This window comes from Pelecanus crispus, chromosome 7 (assembly GCF_030463565.1).
Source record: "Pelecanus crispus isolate bPelCri1 chromosome 7, bPelCri1.pri, whole genome shotgun sequence".
NCBI lineage: Eukaryota > Metazoa > Chordata > Aves > Pelecaniformes > Pelecanidae > Pelecanus > Pelecanus crispus.
In genome coordinates, this window is record NC_134649.1 from 37508167 (window position 1) to 37531341 (window position 23175).

General features: G+C 49.0%; 1 protein-coding gene across 2 annotated transcripts in view; it reads left to right on the top strand.

Moving 5' to 3' along the window:
- Positions 1–23175, top strand: part of NCKIPSD (NCK interacting protein with SH3 domain) — a 53701-nt gene that overhangs the window by 18450 nt on the left and 12076 nt on the right. The window contains exons 2-8 of one of the 2 annotated variants that reach the window (XM_075713611.1): positions 3209–3321; positions 4095–4296; positions 8703–8811; positions 10952–11553; positions 19370–19540; positions 20599–20685; positions 22172–22310. In XM_075713611.1, the coding sequence (XP_075569726.1) occupies positions 3209–3321; positions 4095–4296; positions 8703–8811; positions 10952–11553; positions 19370–19540; positions 20599–20685; positions 22172–22310 (1423 nt within the window). Of the gene's footprint in view, positions 1–3208; positions 3322–4094; positions 4297–8702; positions 8812–10924; positions 11554–19369; positions 19541–20598; positions 20686–22171; positions 22311–23175 lie in introns of both variants that reach the window. The other variant, XM_075713610.1, reaches the window with a different exon arrangement.

Sequence of the window (23175 nt, forward strand, 5' to 3'; positions counted from 1 at the left end):
GAGCCTTAGCTTAGCCCGCGATGAGCAGGGTTTCATCTCTGTATCCTGGAGCGTGGGAGGGGGCAGAGGCTGGATCGTACCGCAGGGCCCTGCAGGGGCGAGAGCAGACTTCTGAGCACCAATCTCTCCAGCCTGAGCTCAAAGGCTCTGCTTTGTTACCTTGGTGCCGGTTTGTGACCTCTCTCTTTTGCAGGCTGTAGAGCCGAGCATGGCCAGGATTGCCTGCAAGTGCGTGAGAAGGTGTGGGCGTGCGCTGCCTGGCCGTACCGCTCGGGACCCCTGCCTGCCTGCGCCCCAGCTGCGAGCATCCTCGGGAGCGGGTGCTGGATGCAGGCAGGAATCCCCTGCCAGTGCTGCAGAGGGACTGGTCTCCCTAAACTGCATGGGGAGAATGGCGAGGCATGTGCATTAACCTGAATTGCTGTGAGCAGGTCATCCCTTGAGTCCTAGGGAGAAGGAGATTGTAGGTGAGACATCAGCAAATCTGACTTTTGCCCCCCGCGCAACCCATGCTCGTTTTAACTGCAACGTGCTTTTTTGTCCATCCTCTTCAAACAAAGCCATGCCATTTTGGTTAACCCGAGGAGTGTGCAGATTCCTTCTAATCACGTGATTTATCCAGGATACTGATATCTGTTTTTTAAGTTTATGACTATAGTGCAGGGGATCCCCAATGCTGGGTGTCCTGCAAACCCTGAATGCGAGGCGGCCCCTGTGCTGAAGACCCTGCCCCCGACCAGCTCAGCTGAGCAAGGGAGAAGGAGATGACTTACAAACAGCATCAACAATGTCATAAAGTACAAGTGTCAAATTAATGCTGTTTTTTTTTATTCCAGCCCTTTTGACAAGGCCCTGTTAATAGAGGGTTGGGGAGCGGAAACAAAGGAAAGAGCACAGCAGCTAAAAGCCGGTTGTCACAACGCTGCTGCATTAGTGTGAAAATGTTGTGTTTTCTCAGAAAAGCACCCTCTCCATAACAAATGGCATCGCACAGCAAGTAGCAGCTCCAGCCTGTGGATTCCTGTGGACTGTAGACAATGTCGACAGGCTTTCTGGGAGAGGGCAGAGATGCTGAGCCGTTCAGTAGGATTCAGCGCTCTGTACTGCAATCTTCCCTGGGAAGATCAGACTGAGAAAGGTGGAAACCCATGTGGGTGAAAGCCTGGCAGGCTGAGGAGGGTGAGAGAAGGCAGCACGAATGGGTGCATCTTGTGGAGGGGGTGGCTTTGGAGGGGACAGTGGTAGATGTGGAGGGGACTACAAGCAGGGGATCGGGGAGTGCACCAGGACAGGTTTTTGGAGGCTGTAGCAGGAGCTGTGTTGAATTTTGGGGTGGGAGCTCACGTGGGAGAGGCACAAGGGCGGACAGGCTGCACAGGTGTCTCCGGCACTCGCAGGAGACAACAGCGCTGGAGACTTCTGCGCTGCTCCCCTTTCACAGAGAAAGCGTGCAGCTTGCCATAATTTTCTCTTATTTTCTCAGAAAACAAGATGCATTCTGTGAAGTAACTTGCCTTGCCTTCCAGTGCTCCTTTAAAGGTGTTCAAATGAGCTTTGCTCCATTTCCTTACTTAGATCTGTAGTTAGAGGTGGTGAAATGCTCCCTAGGCCATACGGGGCTGCTTGGAGGCTTCATCCCAAAGTTGGGTTTTGAGTGTTGTTTTGTCCTCGATCTGATACTTTAACGAATTTGGTAGATGTATTTTAACACACTTGGTTTTATTTTTAAAGTTTTCCCCAGTTGCTTTCCTCCCTCTCTCTTTCTTGGGAAAACAAACAAACAAACAAAACCGTCCTAAATTTTCTTTTTCAAAGCTGAGTATTGCAGAGGGGGCCTCTCATCCCCACCTTGTTTGGAGGTTGGGTTTGTGTTTTACCCACACCACTACCCACCCCCCCCCCCCCCCCCCCCAGTCTGCAGTTGCTGTTAATTCACATTTGGTTTAGTAATTCATCAGGATATAAATAATACATAGCATGTTATCAGAAAACTGCATGCCAGTCCTATGGAGGCAGGCACTTTCAGCCCCGGCAGGGAGGGCTTGCCTTCTGCTGCTCTGCAGCCCCCTAAGGCCAATTAATGTGCATCCTTGATGAGATTCTAGCCGCTCCTTAGCTGGATAAATGGTTGCTCTGATGCAGGGAGGGGCCAAAGCAAGTGAAGGTGAAGAGGGTTTTAGTGTTCAAACAGCTGCAATGAGCGCTGGAATCCAAGCACTCCCCTCGTCTCCTGCTCCTCCCCTGCGTGCACGGGCTGAGGCTGCCAGCGGTGGTACCTGATGGATGGTGCGGGCACCAGCGGCAGCTTACGGGAGACCTGTGGGTCTGCTGGATCCAGGGCAAAGACTCGGTAGCATGTCCTTTGCTTTCAGCCTTAGTCCTGTAAAGGTCTTTTCTGAAGGCATATCAACTGTTGATAATCAAAGCCTTGAAGAACGTCTCAAGCGTGGAAACCTGCTTTGCCTTCCTGTGCGCCTTCGCCACAGCTCTCCCAGCCTCCTGTGTAAGCCTGGGGAATGACATCTTTGGTGTTTCCTGCTTCAAGGCTGGTGTTTATTTCAGCTGCAGTAATGAGTGCTAAACTGGCTGGCAGGAGGAATAAACGTTGCTATGACAGTTTGGGTGGAGATTTGGAAAAGGCACTTCAAGTGGGAAAACAAGTATAAAACCCAACAAGAAGAAAGTGAGCAAAAATGCAAACCCAGAGCCAATGGACTCTGAAGGCCACCAGATTTTGACTAGGTCTGTAACACTCACAGCTGTGTATTTGCTCTATAGCAGGGCAGCAAGAGCAGAAAGAATTGAGCTTGGGATAAGCTGGGCTTTGCAGTGGGGTCTCAAAAGCGCCCTGCAGCGGGCTGAATGCTCAGGGTTGCTGCATGCTTCTGAAGCTCTGCCCCTGGCCTTCTTGTAGTGATCGCTGGACTTTGGTGCTTGTAACAGTGACTTTCTTTTCCAACCATAAACCTTGAATGGGCAGGCTCAGTTTGAAGCATGCCTTCAAATATGTTTCCTTTGGAAGAAGGAGGGGAAAGCGAGATGGCGCTGAGATGGGGTTCTAGCTCTGGGAGCTGTTTGTTGGCTGTTTGGCTCGTGCGGTGCCTGCTCTGTGGGTTTCACATACTGCGGTCTCTCCTGCCGTAAGCTCTGGTGCAAAAGAACCACAGCTGAAGCAGCGCAATAACGTGCGGGATGTTGTGTTTCTCAGGTGCTGGAGCAAGATGTGGTTCTCCAGTCTATTGACCGGGCCATTGAGGCTGTGCACAACGCAGCAATGAAGAATGGGGGAAAGTACAACCTGGAGCAGAGAGATGTCCTCCAGTAAGTATGATGGGCATCTGGGAGAGATGGCAGGTGTAGGGTGCTCAGTGTGTGATGCTTGTGTCTTTTCTATCCTTGGGGGTCAAGTTGGATGTCACTGATTTGAGTCCCTGTGCTGCAAAGTGCTGACGCACTCAGAGAGATTCCCAGCATTTGATCTGGTAGCCGGTGCTGCTCCTCCTGTCAACTGTGTCCAGCGAGGTGGTGCTGTGGTCTCCCCACTCTGTCCCTGTGCATGTAAAGAAGAGAAAACTCTCAGCTACACTGTAGGCTTGGAGGAGAAATCCAAAACCTCTATGGATGCATTTTTCTCCCCTCTACCAGCCAGGAATTGTAGAGGTTGTTGGCATGTGGCACAAGGTCCTTAATATGTCCTCAAATAATTGCTTGTGAGGAAAATTTTTGGTTTTCTCTGAAACCTCACACTCTGTGCTGAGGCACGCTGGTTTAATCTCAGTTGAACAGTGATTCTAAAGTGCAGGCAATTTCTGAAGCTTGCAGCGCAATATGTGACTCTTCCCCCGAGGAAGAGGCATTTTTCTCCAGTGAACTGATGAATAAATCATGGGCTCTTGCAAAGCCTCTTCCTTCCTCCCCCAGAAGTGCTTCCTTAGTTGTTAATGAAACTGGAGTTTGTGTTCAGAGTAATGTAACCCATTCTGGTATATATAGCTTAAATACAATAAATCATTTAAAAATATCATTTAAATGTTGCAGCACTGTCGTTCCCTTCCTTGAGCTTTGTTGTTCCTGATGTCGTCATTCCGTTTCAGAAAACTGATCCATCACCGGAAGGAGACTGTGTCCCGCAAAGGTCACTCTCCCACCCCACAGGGGATGGTTATGACGCAGTCCTCCAGCGATCACCATCTGGATGTGGCACGACAGCCCAATGGGGTGTGTCGGACAGGATACGAGCGACACCACAGTCTTCCAAACACCGAGTTTGAGGAGGAGGATGAAGGTCTCTATCAGGTAACAGTGGCTGGATGCTTTCTAGGTTCCTCCTTTGGTGGTATGACATCGCTTGTCCCGTTTAATAAAATGCCTTTGCAGCTGAAGTCACAAATCAAGTGTTTGTGCTGCTTACCGGGGATTACTGCAATGTAAATTGATGCCGTCTCTATGTAAGGAGTCTGGAACAGTCCCTCTGCCATTTACACTTGTGATGCTTTTTGGGATCCTTGAGGGTCCATGGTTTTATGGTGACAAGCGAGATCCACTTTATATTGTGTGACTGTCTCTTGGCAACTTTCTAAAAGAGTTGCGGGCTCCCCAGAGAGTACTTTGAAAAACAGTTTTGATGTGAGCAGCAGAACTCCCTCCTAGTGCTCAGCACTGCTTTGTTTCCCCCTTGTTAAGTCTGCACAACAAGATCTTTGGTCCTTAGGCATTTTATCTGCTGTGGCTGCCTATTTTTACTACTCAAAACTTAAAAAAAAAAAAACCAATGAAGGTCCTCCTTTGTCTGAATGTTGCTTGTCATGATGAATTAAAGGTAAATTGCAGGAAATATGATTTAGAGCAGATTTTTTTTTTTTTTATCTTGGCGGCACACAGTTCCAAGGTTACTGTGCGGCGCCAGCGAGGCTTCAAAGAAGTAGCCCAGGACGGATGCAGCAGTTGTTGGGGATGAATGATGTGGCCGATTACACTGTGTAGGTATAGCTGGATGTTAGGGCTAAAGGCGCCAAGCAAGGATGAGCATGGAGATTTTTTTTTCTCCCATAGATGAACATGTGCACTGTAGTTTTTCTTCATCTATCTGGGATAAGTGTTTGGAGGCAGTGTTTATAAGGTACTGATACACTGTCACTCCTAGCAGATGAGGCTTGTTTTACACTTGAAGAACTGCGAGTCTGCAGTGATGAAAGGTAGCTCTGGCTCATGCAGAACACGGCAATCCCTGCAAACACCATTTTTCTCCGTGGTATTCGTTTTCTTTTCTGGGTAGCCAAAGCAGCTCCATTCTCAAGCCTGTGCATTACAGGCTAAGCAAATGGAGCACCTTACGGCCCATTCTCCATGCTGATTCCCTGCCTTTTTCTGGTCTGTGGTTTGGCTGCTTGCCAAAAAGGAGCAAGACAGATTCCTTGGCTGACAAAGAACTGTTTCTGTCTGGGTGGCACTGAGGATGCAGTCGAAAAGCTTCCAGCTTTGCCCTGTGCTGAAAGGGCTCCTTGAGATTGTAACAGCTCAGTTGAGGGATTTCCTGTGTGCTTTGAAAATACAAAACAGAGGAAGCAGCATTGCTTTCTTCAGCTGGTTATGCAGCTGCCTAAGAGGAGACCCACTGAAATCTAAACTTTCTCACTAGCTCTGGAGAAGCAGAGGTCTTGGGATGTGCTTTTTACTGCTTGGGATTTTTGGGTGCATTCAATGTTTGTATCTGAAAACTTAAGCGAAATTTGAGGTCAAAATTTCCTGTTGGTGGCCTTGCTCCCAGGGCTGAACTGGCTGAAGTACTTGGCGATGGCACCTGTGCTGAGCCTCTCTTCAGCTCCTCTGTAGTTAGCATAAGGTGGGAAGCTGGGGCAGTTACACACCAGCTGCCAAGGGAGGAGGTTGGGATATCAGAGCATTTTAGTCATAGCCTGCTGCGTTTGTTCATGCTCAGTGCATTTGTGATGCTTGTCTCCAGAAGCCTTTGCTGCAGATCAGTGTGTCTGGCTTGGCAGAGTTTGCATAGAGGAGGTGGTGGGCAGGGGACTGTTGGTTTGGTTTTTTGGTGGTTTTGTTTGTTTGTTTAAAGGTTCCTACTATAATAGCATTATTCCCAGGAGTTGAAGGAGTGGTGGTGGTCTCTGCCTGTCTGGCTGGGAAGGGGATGGGAATGTTGTGGTTGTGTCAGCTCTCGACTCAAGCACCACAGGGAGCAGAGCCTCTGCTAGCAGTCCCTGCAAAATGGAAAAGGAGAGGAAGCACGTGTAAAATCCGTAGACTTGGGGAAGTTCACAGCCCCCTGGTAGAGGCCTGGGGAAAGGGAGGCTTTCAACACGTGTGCAGGTGCTTCTCTCTGGACCCTTGGTAAGGTCCCTCCTCTTCTCCCCTCTGGACAGGAGGGATCTGAGCTGCAGGGACTCCTGCATGGTCACCTTCCCCACGGCAGCTGGACAGAGGATGTTTTCTCCCCTCTCCTCCCCTTCCTTTGGGGGTTTCAGTGTTGTACACCCTCCACTTGGCCCCATGCAGCAGAGGGAGGAGATGGCCATCGGTTACCCCTTGCAACTCCTGACCGTGCGGCAGCTCACAGCTCAGGCAGGCACCAGCACAGGGAAATTAATCTGATGCTTCATGTCTAAATGAGGTTGGCAGGGCTCTGAGCTAACATTAGCTGTACATCTATTAATTTAAGCACTAGTCTGTAATAGCTGTGTTAAACTTGCGTGGTAAATTTGGAAGGGCTAATGAAGCCATGGAAATACTCTAGAATGACCCAGCCCTAGCTGTCTCCAAATAATGTCGTGCTGCTGCTCTAAGATCTGAGCCTGCCTGTCTGCTAAATCCCACTGCTTTGGTAATCGTGGCTGTGCCATGCCAAGCAGCTCCAACTCGTGCTGTTAGCTCCATTGCTCTGCAGAGAGGGCTCTGCTTTTAGCACAGCTGAGCTTTCCAGATTTGGGACCAGCCTTCCAGCCACGCAATGCAGAGACCTTTCCTGATCTGTATGGCCTCTCTCAGCTGTGCAGTCTCTTTTTGGACTAACACGGATCATTTTTGAAGCTGTATGCAAGTATCATATAGCGTTTTACCCAGAGAACAATGTGGGATGGATTGACAAGAGCAGAAGAGCTCAGGCTGGGAGTCTGCAGCAGTATCTCGTACTAATCCACCAGCTAAAGGCGCTTGTAAAGAAGCAACTTGTTATGTGACACAGTAAAAGGTTGGACGTACTAGGTGTTGGGTGGGAGACAGGGACTGAGAGATCCCTTTTTAAAAGTCTTTGTAAGCTGTGCAAACTGCTGTGTCTTCACTTGCCGTGAGCACCGTATTGTCAGCTTGTGGCATCGAGTCTTGAACGTTTGAGGTGGCTCCTGAAGGTGTCTTATTTCCAGGAATATCTTTGCTCCCTTTTCAGAGGAAGTTTCTGCCCTTCCTGGATCCAGGGAAAAAAAAGTACATTTTTGCATTCTCCTGGTTCTGAGCTATTAAAATAGAGACCTTTCAGGGGTCTGTCTCAGTTTTTCGCTGCGGGGACTGGCAGTGCCCTGTGCAGCGTTATAATAGGGCTGCTCAGCACTGACAGGTCACAGAAAAACTTCTCTTCCAGGGCTAAAGAAACCTGGAAATTAGCACCATGTGATGGTCTGGATGTGACTGTGGTAGGTAGATTCCAGCTGGCTTCAACCTGGGCTACCTGAGACATTCAGGCCATCACCTCCTTTCCCTCCCCATGCTGTCCTGTGTGGTTTTGCTGCAGGCAGCAATTGCAGCATCCCATAAAAACAGAGGTGCGTTTCAGGCAGCAGGCTCTGAACTGCAGAAGTCCGAAGAGACCTCTAAGAAGTCTCCTGGCCCTGAGCCTCTGGGATGTGAAGATTAGAGGATTGACACAATGTGCTCCCACCTAGCTTGGCCGCTGTGTTCAGCGGCGTCTTACTGATCAGAGGTTAAACCTGAGGTTACGCTGCACTGGCGTCGTTCTGGGTGAAAACGATGTCGGTGATCACGGTGTCTGGATCTGGCAGGAAAACATGAGTGCAGGAATCTGGGTCTGTAGCTCATATGCTGCTGGCTCAGTGTTCCTAGTGGAGGAGACTTACAGGAGACATCCCAGATGTTGGGAGTTAATGCAGCTCCCTGGCAAAAGGTTTTCCCAGCGGATCTTGCTGTAGGTAGCGTAGGATTGCACAGAGGGTCTAGCCCTATTTTCTTCCTCCCTGCATAAGCAGAAATAGCTCTGAAAGCATGGAAAAGGCATTTGCATGTCTCCAGTCCTTGGCTTTGTCTTTCTGCAAGGGTATTTGTAGCTGATGTAATGAATCTCTCCAGAAGAGTGTCTAAATATGCGCTCTGTTTGCAGCCTCTGTGGAGCTATTGAGAGTAATGTGGAGTCACGGTGAGTGTGTGGGATCGCATTTGGAATAAAGGAGGAGTAAATGCTTGACAGGTCTACACGACATGTGTGCTGTGTGCTGCTGAACACAGCAATTAAACAAGGGCTGCTTTGCCTGTCACAGGGAGGGGATGAAGCAGGCTTGAGTCCTGCTTTGTTCTTCTAGGAAGCTGCCTATTAATATCTGTCCTCCTGAGAAAACTTCCCCGAATGATGAGAGAGATGTAAAGACAAATCTACACATGCACGCGAGAAAGAAGGTTTCATAACGGAGAATGTCTTTATTGTCAACCTCCTTTGATTGCTCTGAAATCTTTCCTTATAGATCCCACCACAGCCCCGGCGTGCTGCTCCTATCACCCCCCCACCTCCAGAGAAACGCAAGAACGCGCAGATTGCTGCTCCCGTTAAAAGTAAGGACAAACCACTGTCTAGTTCTCAGGCACAAAATGGACACTGGGCAGTATAAGTCACGGTGCCTGGATGCTTTTGTTTTGTGCTTAAAGGGCATCCATATATATCCTAAATTCCTATAGGTTTTATATCCTTTTTTATATATCTCTAGCTCTCCTAAATTCCTATGGGTTTTAATGCTAATGATCATGAGCTAGAGGCCAGTGCTCCTTCATGTCCTCTCTGATCCGGGAGGGTCTGGGCAGCCTGGCGCCTACGGATGGATGCCAGGTACAGCATCCTCCTGATCCTCCAGTGTCTGTGGCCTCCTGGGAGCAAACTCTCTGCCTGCTCGTGTGGCTGATCTGGCCAGCACACAACCTTGGTGATTCAAGATCCTTGTGGGTGTTTCATTCCCACAGGCACCATGGCCGTCTCCCAGCAAGGCAGAGGGAGTTTTCCCTGGCAGTGCAGAATGCGGTGGCTCACCAGGGGGAGCTCACTGGTAGCACTTTTAGGACAGGCCTAAGTCTGCTTTTGTCTCCCAGTCTGTCAGGTGCTTTCTTTGTACAGTGCTCAGATGGGATTTCCATGAAATCAGTGGCTGGTGTCTGTAAGGAGTAGAAACAATACCAGGGGCACGGCCGCGTATGTGCTGCCCACAGGCCAGGGGAGTTGCTGGTTGTGAGCACTTCAGAGCAGAGCAGGGCCACCGGGCCAAGGCAGGAGCTTCTCCATCTTCAGCGCGGTTGGGCTGGCAGAGGCAGCGGCCATCCTGCTGAGTTGCTGTCAGCTTGCCCAAGTACTCTCCTGTGCTGTGACAGTCACACCATTGGTGACACACACCCCATCTCGAGCCCACTCATCTCACCTTGTGAGGACCAGGGCAGAGCTGTTGACTTGCAGGTAGTTAATTGAAACTTGGGGCTGGCACCAGCTTGCTTAATGGTACTTAGTGGTATTGAGCCATTTTTCACTGCAGTAGCAGGACTTTGCAAAGGTCAGTTTCCTTCAACTCCTATGATTTTGTGAGTGCTGCTCTGTTAGGAGGAGAAGGAAAAAAGAGGGATGCTGAACACCTGTGGGAGGGAGGGGCCTTGTTTTTCTGCCTATGTTGTGCTTGCCTTGGGATGGAGTGGTGAATGGAGTCGTGTAGGGCTCCCAGGACCAATGGGGCAGGAGGGGTTGGAGTTGCCTGCAGAGGTGTTTCACATGTCTGCCCCACTGGTCCTTCCTTTAGTGTGGGGGAAACTGCCTTCCCTGAGAGCTGGGCTCCCCGTGGGGTGCGCTCCTTCTCTTCTAGCACCAACATCAGCTGCTCTTGTGAAGCTCTAGATGAAGGTAGCCCAGTTTGCCCAAGTAACTTGTCATAGTCAGGGAAGGGCTCAGATACATTTCTGCCCCCTAGAAATGAATAAATAAGGTTTACAAAAAATATATATTAGACCTGGTTAAAGGAGAGAAAAATCTTAACACTTCTTTGCTTGTAGTGAATTTGTTTCCTTAGAAGTTGGGCAGCTACCACTGCTAGAGCTAGTCAAAACTAGAGGCAGGGGGAAAAATACAGTAGAGCAGATAACATGGAAGCTTGTGAAAGCGGTGGATGCTAGCAGGGCTGCAAGGTTCATGATCAAATGTTGGAGAGTGCTGAAAAGGAGAGACTAGAGGTGTTGTCAGCCAAATCTTTCCTTCACTGTCAGTGCTAACCATGGTGTGCAGTCAGTGAGGTTCATGCAAGAGGGAGGCGCGGGCTGGCGTGTGAAGCCTTCAGTGTCTTGCAATTCTCAGGCACCGTCATTCAAAAGTGAGGGCTTCGCTCCTGAATGCAGAAAAAGGCCCTCGCTAACCCAGGGGGAAAAGACTTTTCTGTCCCTTAGTCCTGTCACTCCCTTCCCCTGCATAAAACACTAAGCCCTTTGAAGGGTATTCATCTCAATAGAGTAGTTTTCCCCTTTCTAAAGAGGTGATTGTGCGGGAATGCTCCAGAGAGAACTGGTACAATTTTGCTTTGAGATTAGTGAGGCAGGAAGAGGAGTTAAACAGCTCTGGTCGCATGCACAATGAGCCTTTTAATGGACTGCACTGTAGCAATTTGGTTTTTTTCTTTTTCCCTTTGATGCTGTTGCTAAGGCACTTTTAATTGTTCCCTTTCAGACACTATTGAAATTATTCCTGGGTCAGCCTCTAGCACCTCTTCTATAAGCACGACATCCCTGGATACCTTGTACAGTGCTTCTTCTGCGTCAGAGGCTGCTCTCCCGACGGCCACCTCCAGTCCTGCCAACACCCCACCTCCTGTCCCAAGCCGGAGCGTCCACACCACCATAACGCGTAATTTGGACGCCGGCTCTGTGGCCCACTCCCGCTACGGGACTTCCCCAAAGGATGGGGCCAGCAAATCTCCCCAAACCAAGAGGGCTGCCCCGGCACCGCCAGCTGAAGGGGGGACCCAGAGGTCCCACACTGTGGATGGGGAGAAGACTTCTCAGGTGAAGAAAGCTGCCCCGGCCCCCCCTGCAAGCCTGGATGCCTTCAACTCCCTCTGCCTGGAGGATAAGAAGGCGGCTGTGGTGGAGCCGGTGTCACCAGAACCCAGTGGTCTGGTGGCATCGGTGCCCAAGACGATAGGTGCCGAACTGATTGAGCTGGTGCGCAGGAACACCCACCTCAGCTACGAGCTGTCCCGTGTGGCCATCGGTGTGGTCATCGGCCACATCCAGACCTCCATTCCAGCAACCAGCAGCATCATGGAGCAGATTCTCATCTCCGTGGTGGAGAGTAAGGTAACGCATGTGGGGCTGGGCTGGGGGGCTGCTGCAAACCACCTCCTAGCATTGGGCAGGTGGTGTTATGAGTCAATGAGCTCCCCTAATGTTTGGGATGAGAAGTGCAGTGAGATCCTACTGCAAAGGGGAGAGATGCTAGATGGGGTAACTGTCTAGCCAAGGGAACCAGGGGTTTAAATCAGATCTGAGTACTGGTAGCAGGAAAGTAGAAAACAGGTGAGTTTATTCCCCAAGTGAGCTGCAGATGTATGGCATTACCTTGAGTTTGGAGCTGGGGGTGAGAGGCAAAACCAGCTGAGAGGGCCCTTGGTGCTGGGAAGCACTGGTAGGCTGTGGTGGAGGGGGTGGGTGTCTCAGATGAGACTGCGGTTTGGGGAGAGGGTGATGAGATGGGCGGCAGTGAATTGAACCACAGGAGCACATCAGGTGGGAGGTGACAACCTTCCAGGTCCCAAGGACAGCACTGGCGACAAAGAAGTGGTGGGAATGGATTCAGTGAGACTTGAGGCACTGAGAAAGCTCTGACATGAGTTGTTGACCACTGATTGTGAAGGCTCATGGAGAACCATTGTGGCTGCATAGAACCAGAGAAAGAAATGAATAGTGACTTTTTAAAGAGGTATTTTCCATTATGAATGCAACAATAGAAGCTGAGGAAAACAGAGCCTTTGCAGTAAGTGCTTCTTTATAGAAACTTCTTGTAAAATAATGCCTTGTATAAACTTGTTTTCTTCTACAGTGCTGCAGGTCCTCTGTGTAGATTCAGCATGCTTATGCATACTGTGAATCTGCATGGATTCTTGTCTCTTTTGATGATGGAGCACCCAAAACTATATGTCTGGCCTGGTCTTTCATCAAAGCGATGAAAACTAGTTTTCCATAGATGTGAACCTCTCTGTTATTCATAACACATGCCTCAGCCCTGCTTTTTTTAAAAAAAAAATGGAAGAGTGGTTTTTCAGCCACTGGAGGAAGAGCATTATCTTGAGCTTGTTCTAAATAAACCTTATGCCAAAATGATTGTATATTCCTCCTTCCTCTGCTGCAGATATGCAAGGAGGGAAATAAAAGGGTGCTTCTTGCAGCAGTCATTGAAATGGTGAAGTGCACCTGGGCAGCCCTCCACTTTAGTTAGAGGGATAATAAATTTCAGCTCCCATTTGCTGAATACAGCCCCGAGGAGTTCGTTCCATATAAACATCTAAGATTGGAGTTCCATTGCTAATGGCAAGATTATAATGAACTGTTGAGAGGCATTTGAATATGGAAAACTAATGGCATTCGAATTTTAGATCAAATCATAATCTGGTTAACTGCACTGAATAGAAGGTCGTATAAGCAGTCATCAAGCCTCAGTTTGTGGCCATAACCCAATAGTTAATTGCTTCCTACTTCAGTAACAATACCATGTCAATGTGTGATCTAGATTCAGCAAAAAAATTTAGCTGTTTCAGGCAAGTATTCTGGCTCTGACTTGCAGTAAGAAGTGCAGTTTTCTGTTATTTGGACCTTGGATGAGATTTGAATACTATTTTTATCTTTGCCTGTTCTCAGGATACAATAAGCCCAATTCCACAGAAGTCATTTAGTGCCAGGTTTCTGCAGAGGGGATTTGAAAACCTCAATTTCATGGCCATTGCTGCAGACCAGCCTGAAAAAGATGGGAAGAAATTCTGATGCTGGTGCAGGGGCGAGTATGGGTCTACCCATAACTGATACAGTATCTGTCATCTAGGACATCCACAGGACTTAAAAATGCCTGGTACAGTATGGAGACACAGAAGACAGTCCTGCTGCATCTCGTAATACTTCATCATTACCTGTCTGAGCAGTACCGCTTTCGGAAGGAGAGCCTGGGTGGACTTGCACAGTGCTCAGGTGTAAATGTTGTGGTTGTGGCATTCTTCCTGAATGTCCCATACAGATGATGTAGGGCTGCTGATATGTACCTGGTCCCAGATGAAGTTGTTCACCTGGTGTAGAAGAACAGCTCTAACAGTTGAAAGGGCAGTCACCTGTAGTTGTAGGGTGGCTGTACTGCCATAGCTTCACTGGCGTAGTTTAATGGTACAAATTGTTATTGTGTTGACTTTGTGTTATTCATTATACTGAATCGTTCCATGATCTCAGGGGTTTCTGTGTAGAATTGTTGCTGAGTCGTCAGTTCTAGGTCAAGGGCTTTTTTTCTTTAATTTGTAATGAAATCCCTCTACACCCCAGTCCATGCACATACATGGTCAATTCTTCTCTTGCATATTTTTCAAGGTTTTTCGTCCACCCCCTAAAACAGAGTGAGAGATCAGCTTTGATTTAAAGCTTTGTTCTGCTCATAGTAGGTATCATACCTGCTTCAACCTTTTGTATCACATTCTTTAATTACTCATATCCTTTCTATTCCTATTCCAGTCTTAATTTGAAGTCAGATCACCAGTTTACAAAATCAATTCCAGAATCCATTACCTCGCTTCTATCCCCAGTGCCTTCTGAAGATTGAATCGCGGTGGCACTTCCCTCCTATTTACCTTGCTGCTCCTCCAGCATGGAGTCTGCCAAGGCACGTTTTCAAGGGAACAAAAGACCCTTCTCCTGGGACAGCATCATGCTCCTGCTTTTAGAGAGGTAACATAAGGCTACACTGGGGGAACAGCAAAGACAAGGAGGATGCTGAGGTGCTCACACCTTAGGAAAGATGCTTCAGAGGTGCCATACGACTTGGGGAAGCCTGGTCTGCAGGAGAAAACCTGCCGAGTTGGCTTTCCCATGTCAGGATTTGGCCTGGCCTTGGAAATGGCCAGTCTTCTTGTCCTTGAACCAATTCCTGATGAGTGGCATGGTGACTGGGCAAGGTGTGCAAAGGGAAATGAAACCTCTTCTCAAAGGCATTGCTGCAGCAACCATCTAAACTGGAGCTGGCTTTCATGGGGACTCGTTTGACATTTGGACGCAACTAAAGATAATATAGATGCTACCTGGTTTTCAAGCATCTAAAGAATCAGTTGGATTAGTATGTATTGGTGATATGTGATTGTCTTCAGCTCTGTTGAATTATCTCCCGTCTGAGAGGAGGGGGTAGCACCGAAAACATCTTGTCTAGGGAGGTTGATTTGAGGGTTTATTAAACTGAGTGTGAGGCAAGAAAAATTGCCTCATACACAAGCTAGCTACACCTTGAGAGAGAGCACTTAGAAATCGCTTATCTGCTTTTTATTAAATTAGCATTGCTGTGTTCCACTTGTGACTTAGACCCATCTCTATTGCCTTAAATTTAAGCTTGAAAACTGCTGGCCAAGTCTGTAATTCAGTTCAGTCTTACAGATCAGCCTAGGCTGCTGGATGGGGTCAAACAGCTCTTGGATGTGTTGGAGATCGAGGAACAAGTTAGGAAGCTGGTGTGAGAGGTGACTTATTTCTGGTGGGGGTTTCCCTTGTAGTGCTGGGCTGTAACCTGCTCCCAGCTGCCCATCACCAGTGCCTGGTGGCCACCTGTTGTCCCCAACGAGCCCTGACAAATCTCGTAGCTAACGTGGCCAAGCTCCCTCTGCTTCCCCTGAATCCATGTGGGCTGCCTCTCTTGAGCGGGTCCCATTCATTCATTGATTCAGCTTTGCTTAAAGGAGAATTGCTTTGACAAGACACAAATGCTGCTGTGGGGCTTGGCTTTTCCCTTTGGGAGCTTTGTCCCTCTGCTCACCTGAGACAATGGGAAGGTCAACAGGGTGAGTGCTTTCAAGGCTGACTCCTTTGGCTGGGCTGTTGGTTTGCCTATGTAGGTCTTCTTAGTGAAATACTGTAACAAAAGTGAATCTGGAGGGTGGGAGGAATGCATTAATGCTTAGGCAGTCCTTTGCTTGCTAATTGCTTGAGGAACCTTTATGAAGGTCTGTGCCAAAGTTTTCACACACAGCCATCCCAGTGCAGCTGTAGATGGGCCACACTCATCCAGGGAGAGCCGCTGCTGGGTACGTCTGCAGAGCAAATGTGCATTGGGCTGCAGATGGCCGGGACACCTGAAAAGCAAAGGGTGCAGAGACCTTGACTGAAGCATAGCTAATGTGGTGGCTGAAAGCCAAGTGCTCCTCTCTCCCTGTGACACCCCACACGTCAGTGCACAGCAGGCATTGCCTCCCTGCAGAGCTGGCCTGCCCCACGGCAGGGCTGTGTCCCTGGGGTGCCCAGCCAGGAGCAGACCTGCTGCTGCCAAAAGAGTGCATGTGAAAGGCCTGCCCTGGAGAGCTTGGCTCAGCTGAAGTCGGGTGTCTCTCTTGCACCATGTTTCATCTGGTTTAGTGGCTGCTGAGGAGCCCGACAGTCTGCGTGTGTCGAGAGCAGTGTTAGCTGCCTGGTTTCTATAGGTGGTGCTGTAGTGGGAATAGTTTGCTGCCCAGAGAAGGGGGGAATTCCCAGAGCAGTCCTCCCGAAATGTGTGTAAAAAGCTGCTATATGGTTTACCCGAGGCAGATCTGGGCTCATCTGGAGGGAAACTGCTGGTAGGTGTGTGTACCCACAGCACTGGTGATCCACCATGCTTGCCGACATGATGGTGGGGAGGGAGATACAGGAGGAATTGCTCGGTAGGACAGCATCCGGGTTTTCATGGCAGACATGGCCACCTCTGAGCAGTGTGGGTGCGATGAGGTTCTCAAAATGGTTTTGGGCTGCTCAGGAGGAATGAAATCCCTGCAGCAGTTTGCTCTTCTGGGCTGGGAAGAGGGAACATGAAACAGCAAGATAATGCAAAGTGGCATTGTTAGAAATACTGAAGCATCCTCCTGCTTATGGGCTCTTCAGCATATTCCTGGAAGTGACCATACGATGAGGCTGCGGGGTGAAGTAGCTGCCAAGATGTTTAATAAGCAGAGACCTGACCCTGGTGGTGGGAGGGCTGAGAATGGTGCTGAGAGTGCATTGAGATGGTGTGTGGTGTAGTTACACCGGTCGGATTGAAGAGCTTGTTAATGGATTGATCTCATCCAAGCCCATTAGGAGCTTGATGCTCGGTGGAGTTGTAAGTGCTGCAGATGAAGGATTGGAGGAAGCAGATTAGTGATAAGAGGCTGAATAGAGTGATCATTAAAACGAATACTCGTTAAAATGCTCATTCAAAAAGACATCCCAGCGGTGGACTGAGGTAGGGCCAGCCCTGCACTGCTCTGGTGAGGAGGATGTAAGATACATAAATGGAGAACCCTGTCCCAAGTAGCTGGGACATGTGAGGACAGCCAGGCAATGCTGCAGTGTTGTAGGTCCTGCTAAAGAGAGGAGGAGATGGCGAGACCACGCCAGTCTCTTCACTAATGTGATAAATCACTATCAGTGGGAGATTCTCCTGTGTTTGTGCTCAGCTCCTGAAAGCTGCCATCCTCTCTCACAGCTGGTTACCTGGTTTTCTGCTTGGCCATCAACAACTTCCCAAAATTTTAAGAGTGTACAGAGGCTTGTGGTAAACCAGCATGCTCCTTCCTTTGTTACCTGCCTGACAAAGATTATGTAATGAGCAGCAGCAAGAAGAATACTTTTCTATTACATAGTGAAGCACTGAATTGAAGTCCTAATTAGTTCACACCCCAAACACCCCGAAGCAAATTACTAACAATTCTGTCTCTCATAAAGCAGATGAGACGTTACTGTTAAACCTGCAGTGTTTTTCCCAGAAAGGGCTGGAGGGTTGAGGATGTGCAGGGAGGGTGCTTCTGCCCTTGGCAGCCTTGCATGCTGGTGTTGTGGGTGTGCGACTGTGTGCATCACCACTGACACAAAACGTGGGCTTGTGTCTCCGTACAAAATGGTTCTGCTCTGCTTGTAATGTGAAGGTCTGCTTACAGGCTCACTGTCCCCGGCCACACAGCTGGCCTGTTGGAAGGCCACGACGGAACTAGGTCTTCTCTAGGATTCCAGGAGGAGAAGACACTGTGCAGTCGCAGGATGTCCTGGCTGGTAGCGGTAAAGGCCTTTTCACACTGAGCGATCGTGACTTGTCACTGCGCGCTGCAGGACAGCTTCATCCAAAAATCGTTAAGGGCTTGGTCTCTGTGCGGGGGGGGTTCCTTGTTGTTTGAATTTCTCAACTCCGTTGTCTTCCATCTTGCATCTCCTGCTGCTTGTTGTCACTGCTGCCAAACCCTTGTGTATATAATTTAAGTTCTTCTGCAAATTAGTCCTTACCTCTCTTAATGGTGCCTGGGCTCATCACCCGTAATCAGCCTGGTTCCATGTGCTGGTCCTTCCTCTTGCCCTGATCTCAGGAAACCAGGTAGTTTATATGATATACTTAGGTCCTAGAGGGTTATCCTAAATTGCAGACCACAGCAGCTGTTGGGGCAGGTTAACTGTCTGACTACTCCCCTCTCCTCCTCAAAGGAGAGGAAAAGTGTAGGAAAGACAACTGAAGAGTGAAGCCTTCATGGCAAGGGTTACGTATGAAGTGGAAGTGGTGGGGATGCAGATGACAGCAATTTGAGAAAGGAGTATGTGCAGTAAGATTTGCTGAGTTAGTCTGCATCATAGCTACAAGCTTCAGAGCTGCTGTGAATGGTGATTGAGCTCAGCTGTTTGGAAGAAAGCAGAACCAAAGCAGCCCAAGATGAATTGGTTCCCGTCCTTGCTGCAGAAGGTGGCAGACGTAGTATTGAGCAGTTGGCACATAGAGTACCATGCAAGCATTTGCTCCCGAGTCAAGGATTAAAGGGAGATCTGTCCCTTTCAGGCTGGAGGGAGGGGGCAGTGAAGGGAACTTCTCCTTCCTGGATGCAGTTGTGCAGTGTGGGGGCTTTGTGTCCCGGGACACATCTGTTTTACTGGGGGTGAGCCTGGAGCTGTGCTCAGCTGCTGCCTGGCAGCAGTCCTGGCCCATGCCAGCCTGGTTTGGCTTTCCCCATTCTCAGGATGTTTTTCAGGGTTTACAGCCCTCTGAAGGGCTTCTGAACACTTGCCTGATGCCTGCACCCAGAAGGAAACCAGTGTTTTACTTGTTTTCTGGGGAGGTAATAGAGTACCTTCGGGTTCACTGAAGTTGGGTTGCCCCATGCTTTTGGCACACTGAACTGCTTCTATGAAAGACGTGGCGTGTTTGGGTGCCCTGTAGGAAGGACAAATGAGGGTTTAGCTGGCACTGAGCGTAGTACTCTGGCCAAGCATTCTGGGTTTTCCTTTAAGTGTGTTGAAATGTGCAGAGGGCTGTGGTCATCTGAGTTGGCTTCTTGCCTTAAGTTCGTCTCTTATAGGAAATGGGCATTCCCCTTACTGCAGCATTTGCCCTCCCTAGGGCTGGCAGGCAGCTGGTGGTATTCTGCAAACACCCTCTGGTTTGCTGTGAAGCGAAGTGGGGAAGTTTGTAGTGTGCAGGTGTACTAAGAGATTACAATTACGAGATCCAGGAGAGACTTGGGTACAAATTCCCACAGCTTCAGGAACATTGGTTTGCCTGGATTAGCCTTAGGTTACTAAAAGGAGTAAGAAAAAAAGGGGTTGTAGCTTTGAGTGAGGTGTCTTGGGTTCTTCAACATCCTCAGAAGGCAGCTAATGCTCCAGCAGGATTGTGGCAGCTTGGATTTAAAGACTTTCTGATCATGCATCAGTTCTGGCACCTATTTTGATTCATTCACTGCATTAGCTGTGCAAGGAAAGGAGGTGGGTAGAGGCCCCAAAAGTATGAGAGCTGAAATAACATGTGTCTTAAACTTGCTGTCTTCTTGCTGTCAGCTCTTGACTGAATGAGGTCAACTGCCAGTCCCGAGACAAAGATTAGAGGAAACAGGCACCCAAACAACAGCTAGCTGTCAGGATCCCACTAACCAGTGGTTTTGCTATCGTGCAGAATCTGAGTGCGGGGCTGCCCTCGGGACAGATCTGCCACGACGAGCAGCGGCTGGAGGTGATCTTTGCAGATCTGGCCAGGCACAAGGACGATGCTCAGCAGCGCAGCTGGGCACTCTATGAGGATGAGAACGTCATCTGCTGCTACCTGGAAGAGCTGCTTCGCATCCTGGTGAGTAAATTTCTTTCTCAGGCAGAGCAGACAGTCCCAGTGAAGTTCCTTTTTTCTGACTTCCTTCGCCCCTGTGTTGCCATTGGATCTGCTATTTTGGAGGGCATAGGTTTCTTGTGCATCCCTTACCGTCGATGTGAAGCCCTGCCCTCCTGTGTGGGGTCTGCAGTGCTCTTGAACTGCCTTCCGCTCCACCTTACAAAGCTGTTCTGGAAAGAGTTATAGAACTGTTCTTCATAGTAGCTGTGGTATTTACCTATCACAGAAGCATATAAACCCTCACGTCCAAAACTAAAAACGGTTGTCCCACAGCAAACCTAGAAACTTGCTGTGAGTGTTGTTGCACTCTTAGGCCCATATAAAATGTCTTCCATTTAAAACGTCCTCTGTGGGTGGGAAGTACCTGCAGGGTGAGGCCTATTAAATGCGAAGAAAACAATTTGGTTGTGTTGAAAGTGAGCTTCAAAGCTATTTTTGTGAGCAAGTATAAAGTATCTCATCACATATGTGCATATAGGAGAGGTACCTCCCCATAGTGAGTAGCAGTGGGAAATACTGCTGCAATGCTGTCACTAGCACATACAATCCCATACATGTACAGGGAGCGTGGTATGGGAGCTGCCGCTCAACATATGGCCTGTCGCCTCGCTGTGGGCCTGCAGGACAAGGCAGAGGGGGATTTTGTGCAACCATTTCCTCATAGTTTAGGGGTGGGAGGAGATGTACAATACTTCTCAGGGTGGGAATGGCGCTGGAGCTGCTGTGTGCAACTGTATGATGCACTTGTCAAGCTGCTGCTCAGGTCATGGGTTTTTTAGATGTTTCCAGCCCAAGACATGCTATACGGCAGAGACATTTCTCAAGAATTCACTTTGATGCAGAATCTGCAGGGTAGCAGTTCTTGAGCTGTCTTTGTGCTCTTCCTTTAGTTTCTTTGTGAGATGGTTGGGCTGGGGCTACTGAGATGGGAAAGCAGCTGGCCTCCCTCACGGTCCCTGCAGCAGGCACTTTGCTGATTTGATGTGCCACTGGGCTGACCTGTTCATTCCTGCTTCCAGACAGATGCAGACCCAGAAGTTTGCAAGAAAATGTGCAAGAAGAATGAGTTTGAATCCGTCCTGTCCCTTGTGGCATATTATCAGATGGTAAGGATTCAGAATGCATCAAATCTCTCTTCTTTTTGAGGTTTCCATGAAGATGTAAAAGAGCAGGGGTGCTATGATGAATATATGTAAGACTGCTGGATAGGGCAGTTCTGTGAACTAGATACAGTTACAGCACATCCCTTTTGCATGCTGGCTAATGTCAATGTTATGCATGCAAGCTGTACGGAAGAGCAGAGGATGCTATAGACTTCGAAGCGGTAGCTAGCACTGTGAAGGGTAAAGCTGGCTGCTTTTATTAGCTCCATTGAGGGACAGAATTGGCATCGCTAATGTCTAGAGGAAGGATTTCCGAGGATGCCTTGGGAAAGCTGACAGGCTGTGACTGCTCCTCTTTGAATTGATGCATTCCTGTGCATTAGTAAATAGTTCTGCTTAGGAAAGTAGGTTGTGAGTAGAAGCCCTGGGAGTGAGGAAGGAAATCAGTATTCAGAGAAAGAAATGGAAGTTTTGCCTGTGCAGTGTTGCTTTGCCCCTCTCCTTCCTGGAACTTGCTGTTGTAGGAGTCTGTGGGGGTTGGAAACTTGTCCCCATCTTGTCCCTAAGTCCCCAGCTACAGCACATCAAGCCTTGTGGCATTTAGCTCTCATCTGGCACTTGTGTGTCTGAACCCAGAGCTCAGCATCAGGGTGCTGTAGCATATCTGAGAGCAGTGGGAAGGCAGGCTTAATAGAGCCTGCTGGCTTTCACTGCCTGCTCTTCTCTGACCAGCATATCAAGGAAGCCTGGCCAGGTGGAGAGAAGTTGGGTCTCCTGTCCTCGCTGGTCATGCCCAGTGCCAGGGCTCGGCTCACTCCTGCTCTCTGAACCCTGGGGTTGTTGGCTGAGGCTGGAGTATGAAGGTTACCCCAGCACCAGAGTTCCTGCGTGGAAGCTGCAGGTTGAGTGTCGTCTTTGCTGAAATCCCTGCATGTCCCAAAACTTTCTGGTCACACCCTCTGCTTCCAGCAGAAACCCAACAGCTTCACAGTGGAAGAGCTGTTCCCGTCCTGTTCATCAACAATCACATGCTGAAGAGGGTTTGCAAATACTGTGTTGTCAGGAAACATTCTTCAGAGCAGTGTTTGCAAAACCTCAGTGTGCTTGGAGAATCCTGACTACCCAGCAAATTAAGTCTCTGCTGGGGATGGGTATAGGTTGTATGATACATATGATTTGTGGTTTATGATATATATGATATATGGTTTATATGATTTGTATCATATTAAGTGGGGCATTTCACATCTGAGCTCTGGCTGCCACCTGCCATCTGACCACATGTGCTAACAGCCTGTAGCCAGCCCAATTGTGAAGTTATTGTAAAAGGACTCCTACGCTGTTGTTAAAAGCTAGTAGAACTACTGCGTTCACTGTCATCCTGGCAGGGTCTGTAGCTTCCCAACAGCGGGAACTTCTAGCCAGTTATGTTTCTGCCTTAGAGCAAGCCCTCATCTGGGACATCATTTGATCTAATAAATTATTTTTGCAGGAACACAGGGTGCCATTACGGCTGTTGCTGTTGAAGTGCTTTGGAGCCATGTGCAACTTGGATGCTGCAGTCATCTCAACACTTGTAAACTCTGTGCTGCCGATGGAGCTGGCCCGGGACATGCAGACTCACACACAAGGTGAGCCAGAGCTGCTGCACCCAGGTCCCCAGGGACGTGTCTTTCCATTAGATGATTTACAGCAGTGCTGGTGGCCTCTCACTGCCTGACTGCTCTACGTGCCCAGTGCTCTGGGGAGAAGGGTGTCTGTTTTTAAAGTTATTCAGGTCATTACAGCTGTAAGTGGAGAATGCACAGGAGGGAATGTTTCAGTCCAATGTGCAAGGCCTTCTAGCTCTTGAATGTGCCATTAGTGATCCGCATCACTTCTTGTAGTTGTCTTAAAGCACATTTTGAGCTGTTACGGTTTGTTTCATGATGCTGACAGGAGACACCTGCAGATCTCAAGGTCTCTGCAGCCTCTTATAGGCAGTTTTTCCTCAGCACTCTACACCAGATCTTTGCTGTGTTTGTTGCTGGTGAATGAGATGTGTGCTGGTTAAAGGAAAGGACCTTCTCTCCACCACTGTACCAATGGAGATGGTAGTGCTGTTAAAGTTGTGGTCCTGGTCCTCTGCAGGATATTGCCACAGCCCTGCTTCCCCCAGCTCTTTGCTTTCCATACCCAGGCTTTGCCCTCACGTTCCTTCTACTTCATGCTCGTGCTTCCTTTTGTAAGGATGACCTGTCCCTGCTATTAATGGGAACATCCTTCCTGCCCTTTGAGCTCCACATGCTCAAAAGCTCGGTGGTGGTGGTGTGGTCAGATTTTGCTAGTGTTGTCCCCCAGACCTCATGCTTAGCCCAGTGTCCTTTGTCTCCCAGCAGCCAGGGGCAGGTGCTGGGGAAGAACCTAAGAGCAAGGTGAACATGTAGTAATATTCCCCTGATGTGACCTTCCAAGTGCCCATGCATGCCCATGACATGCCCTGGGCAGTCACAGCTT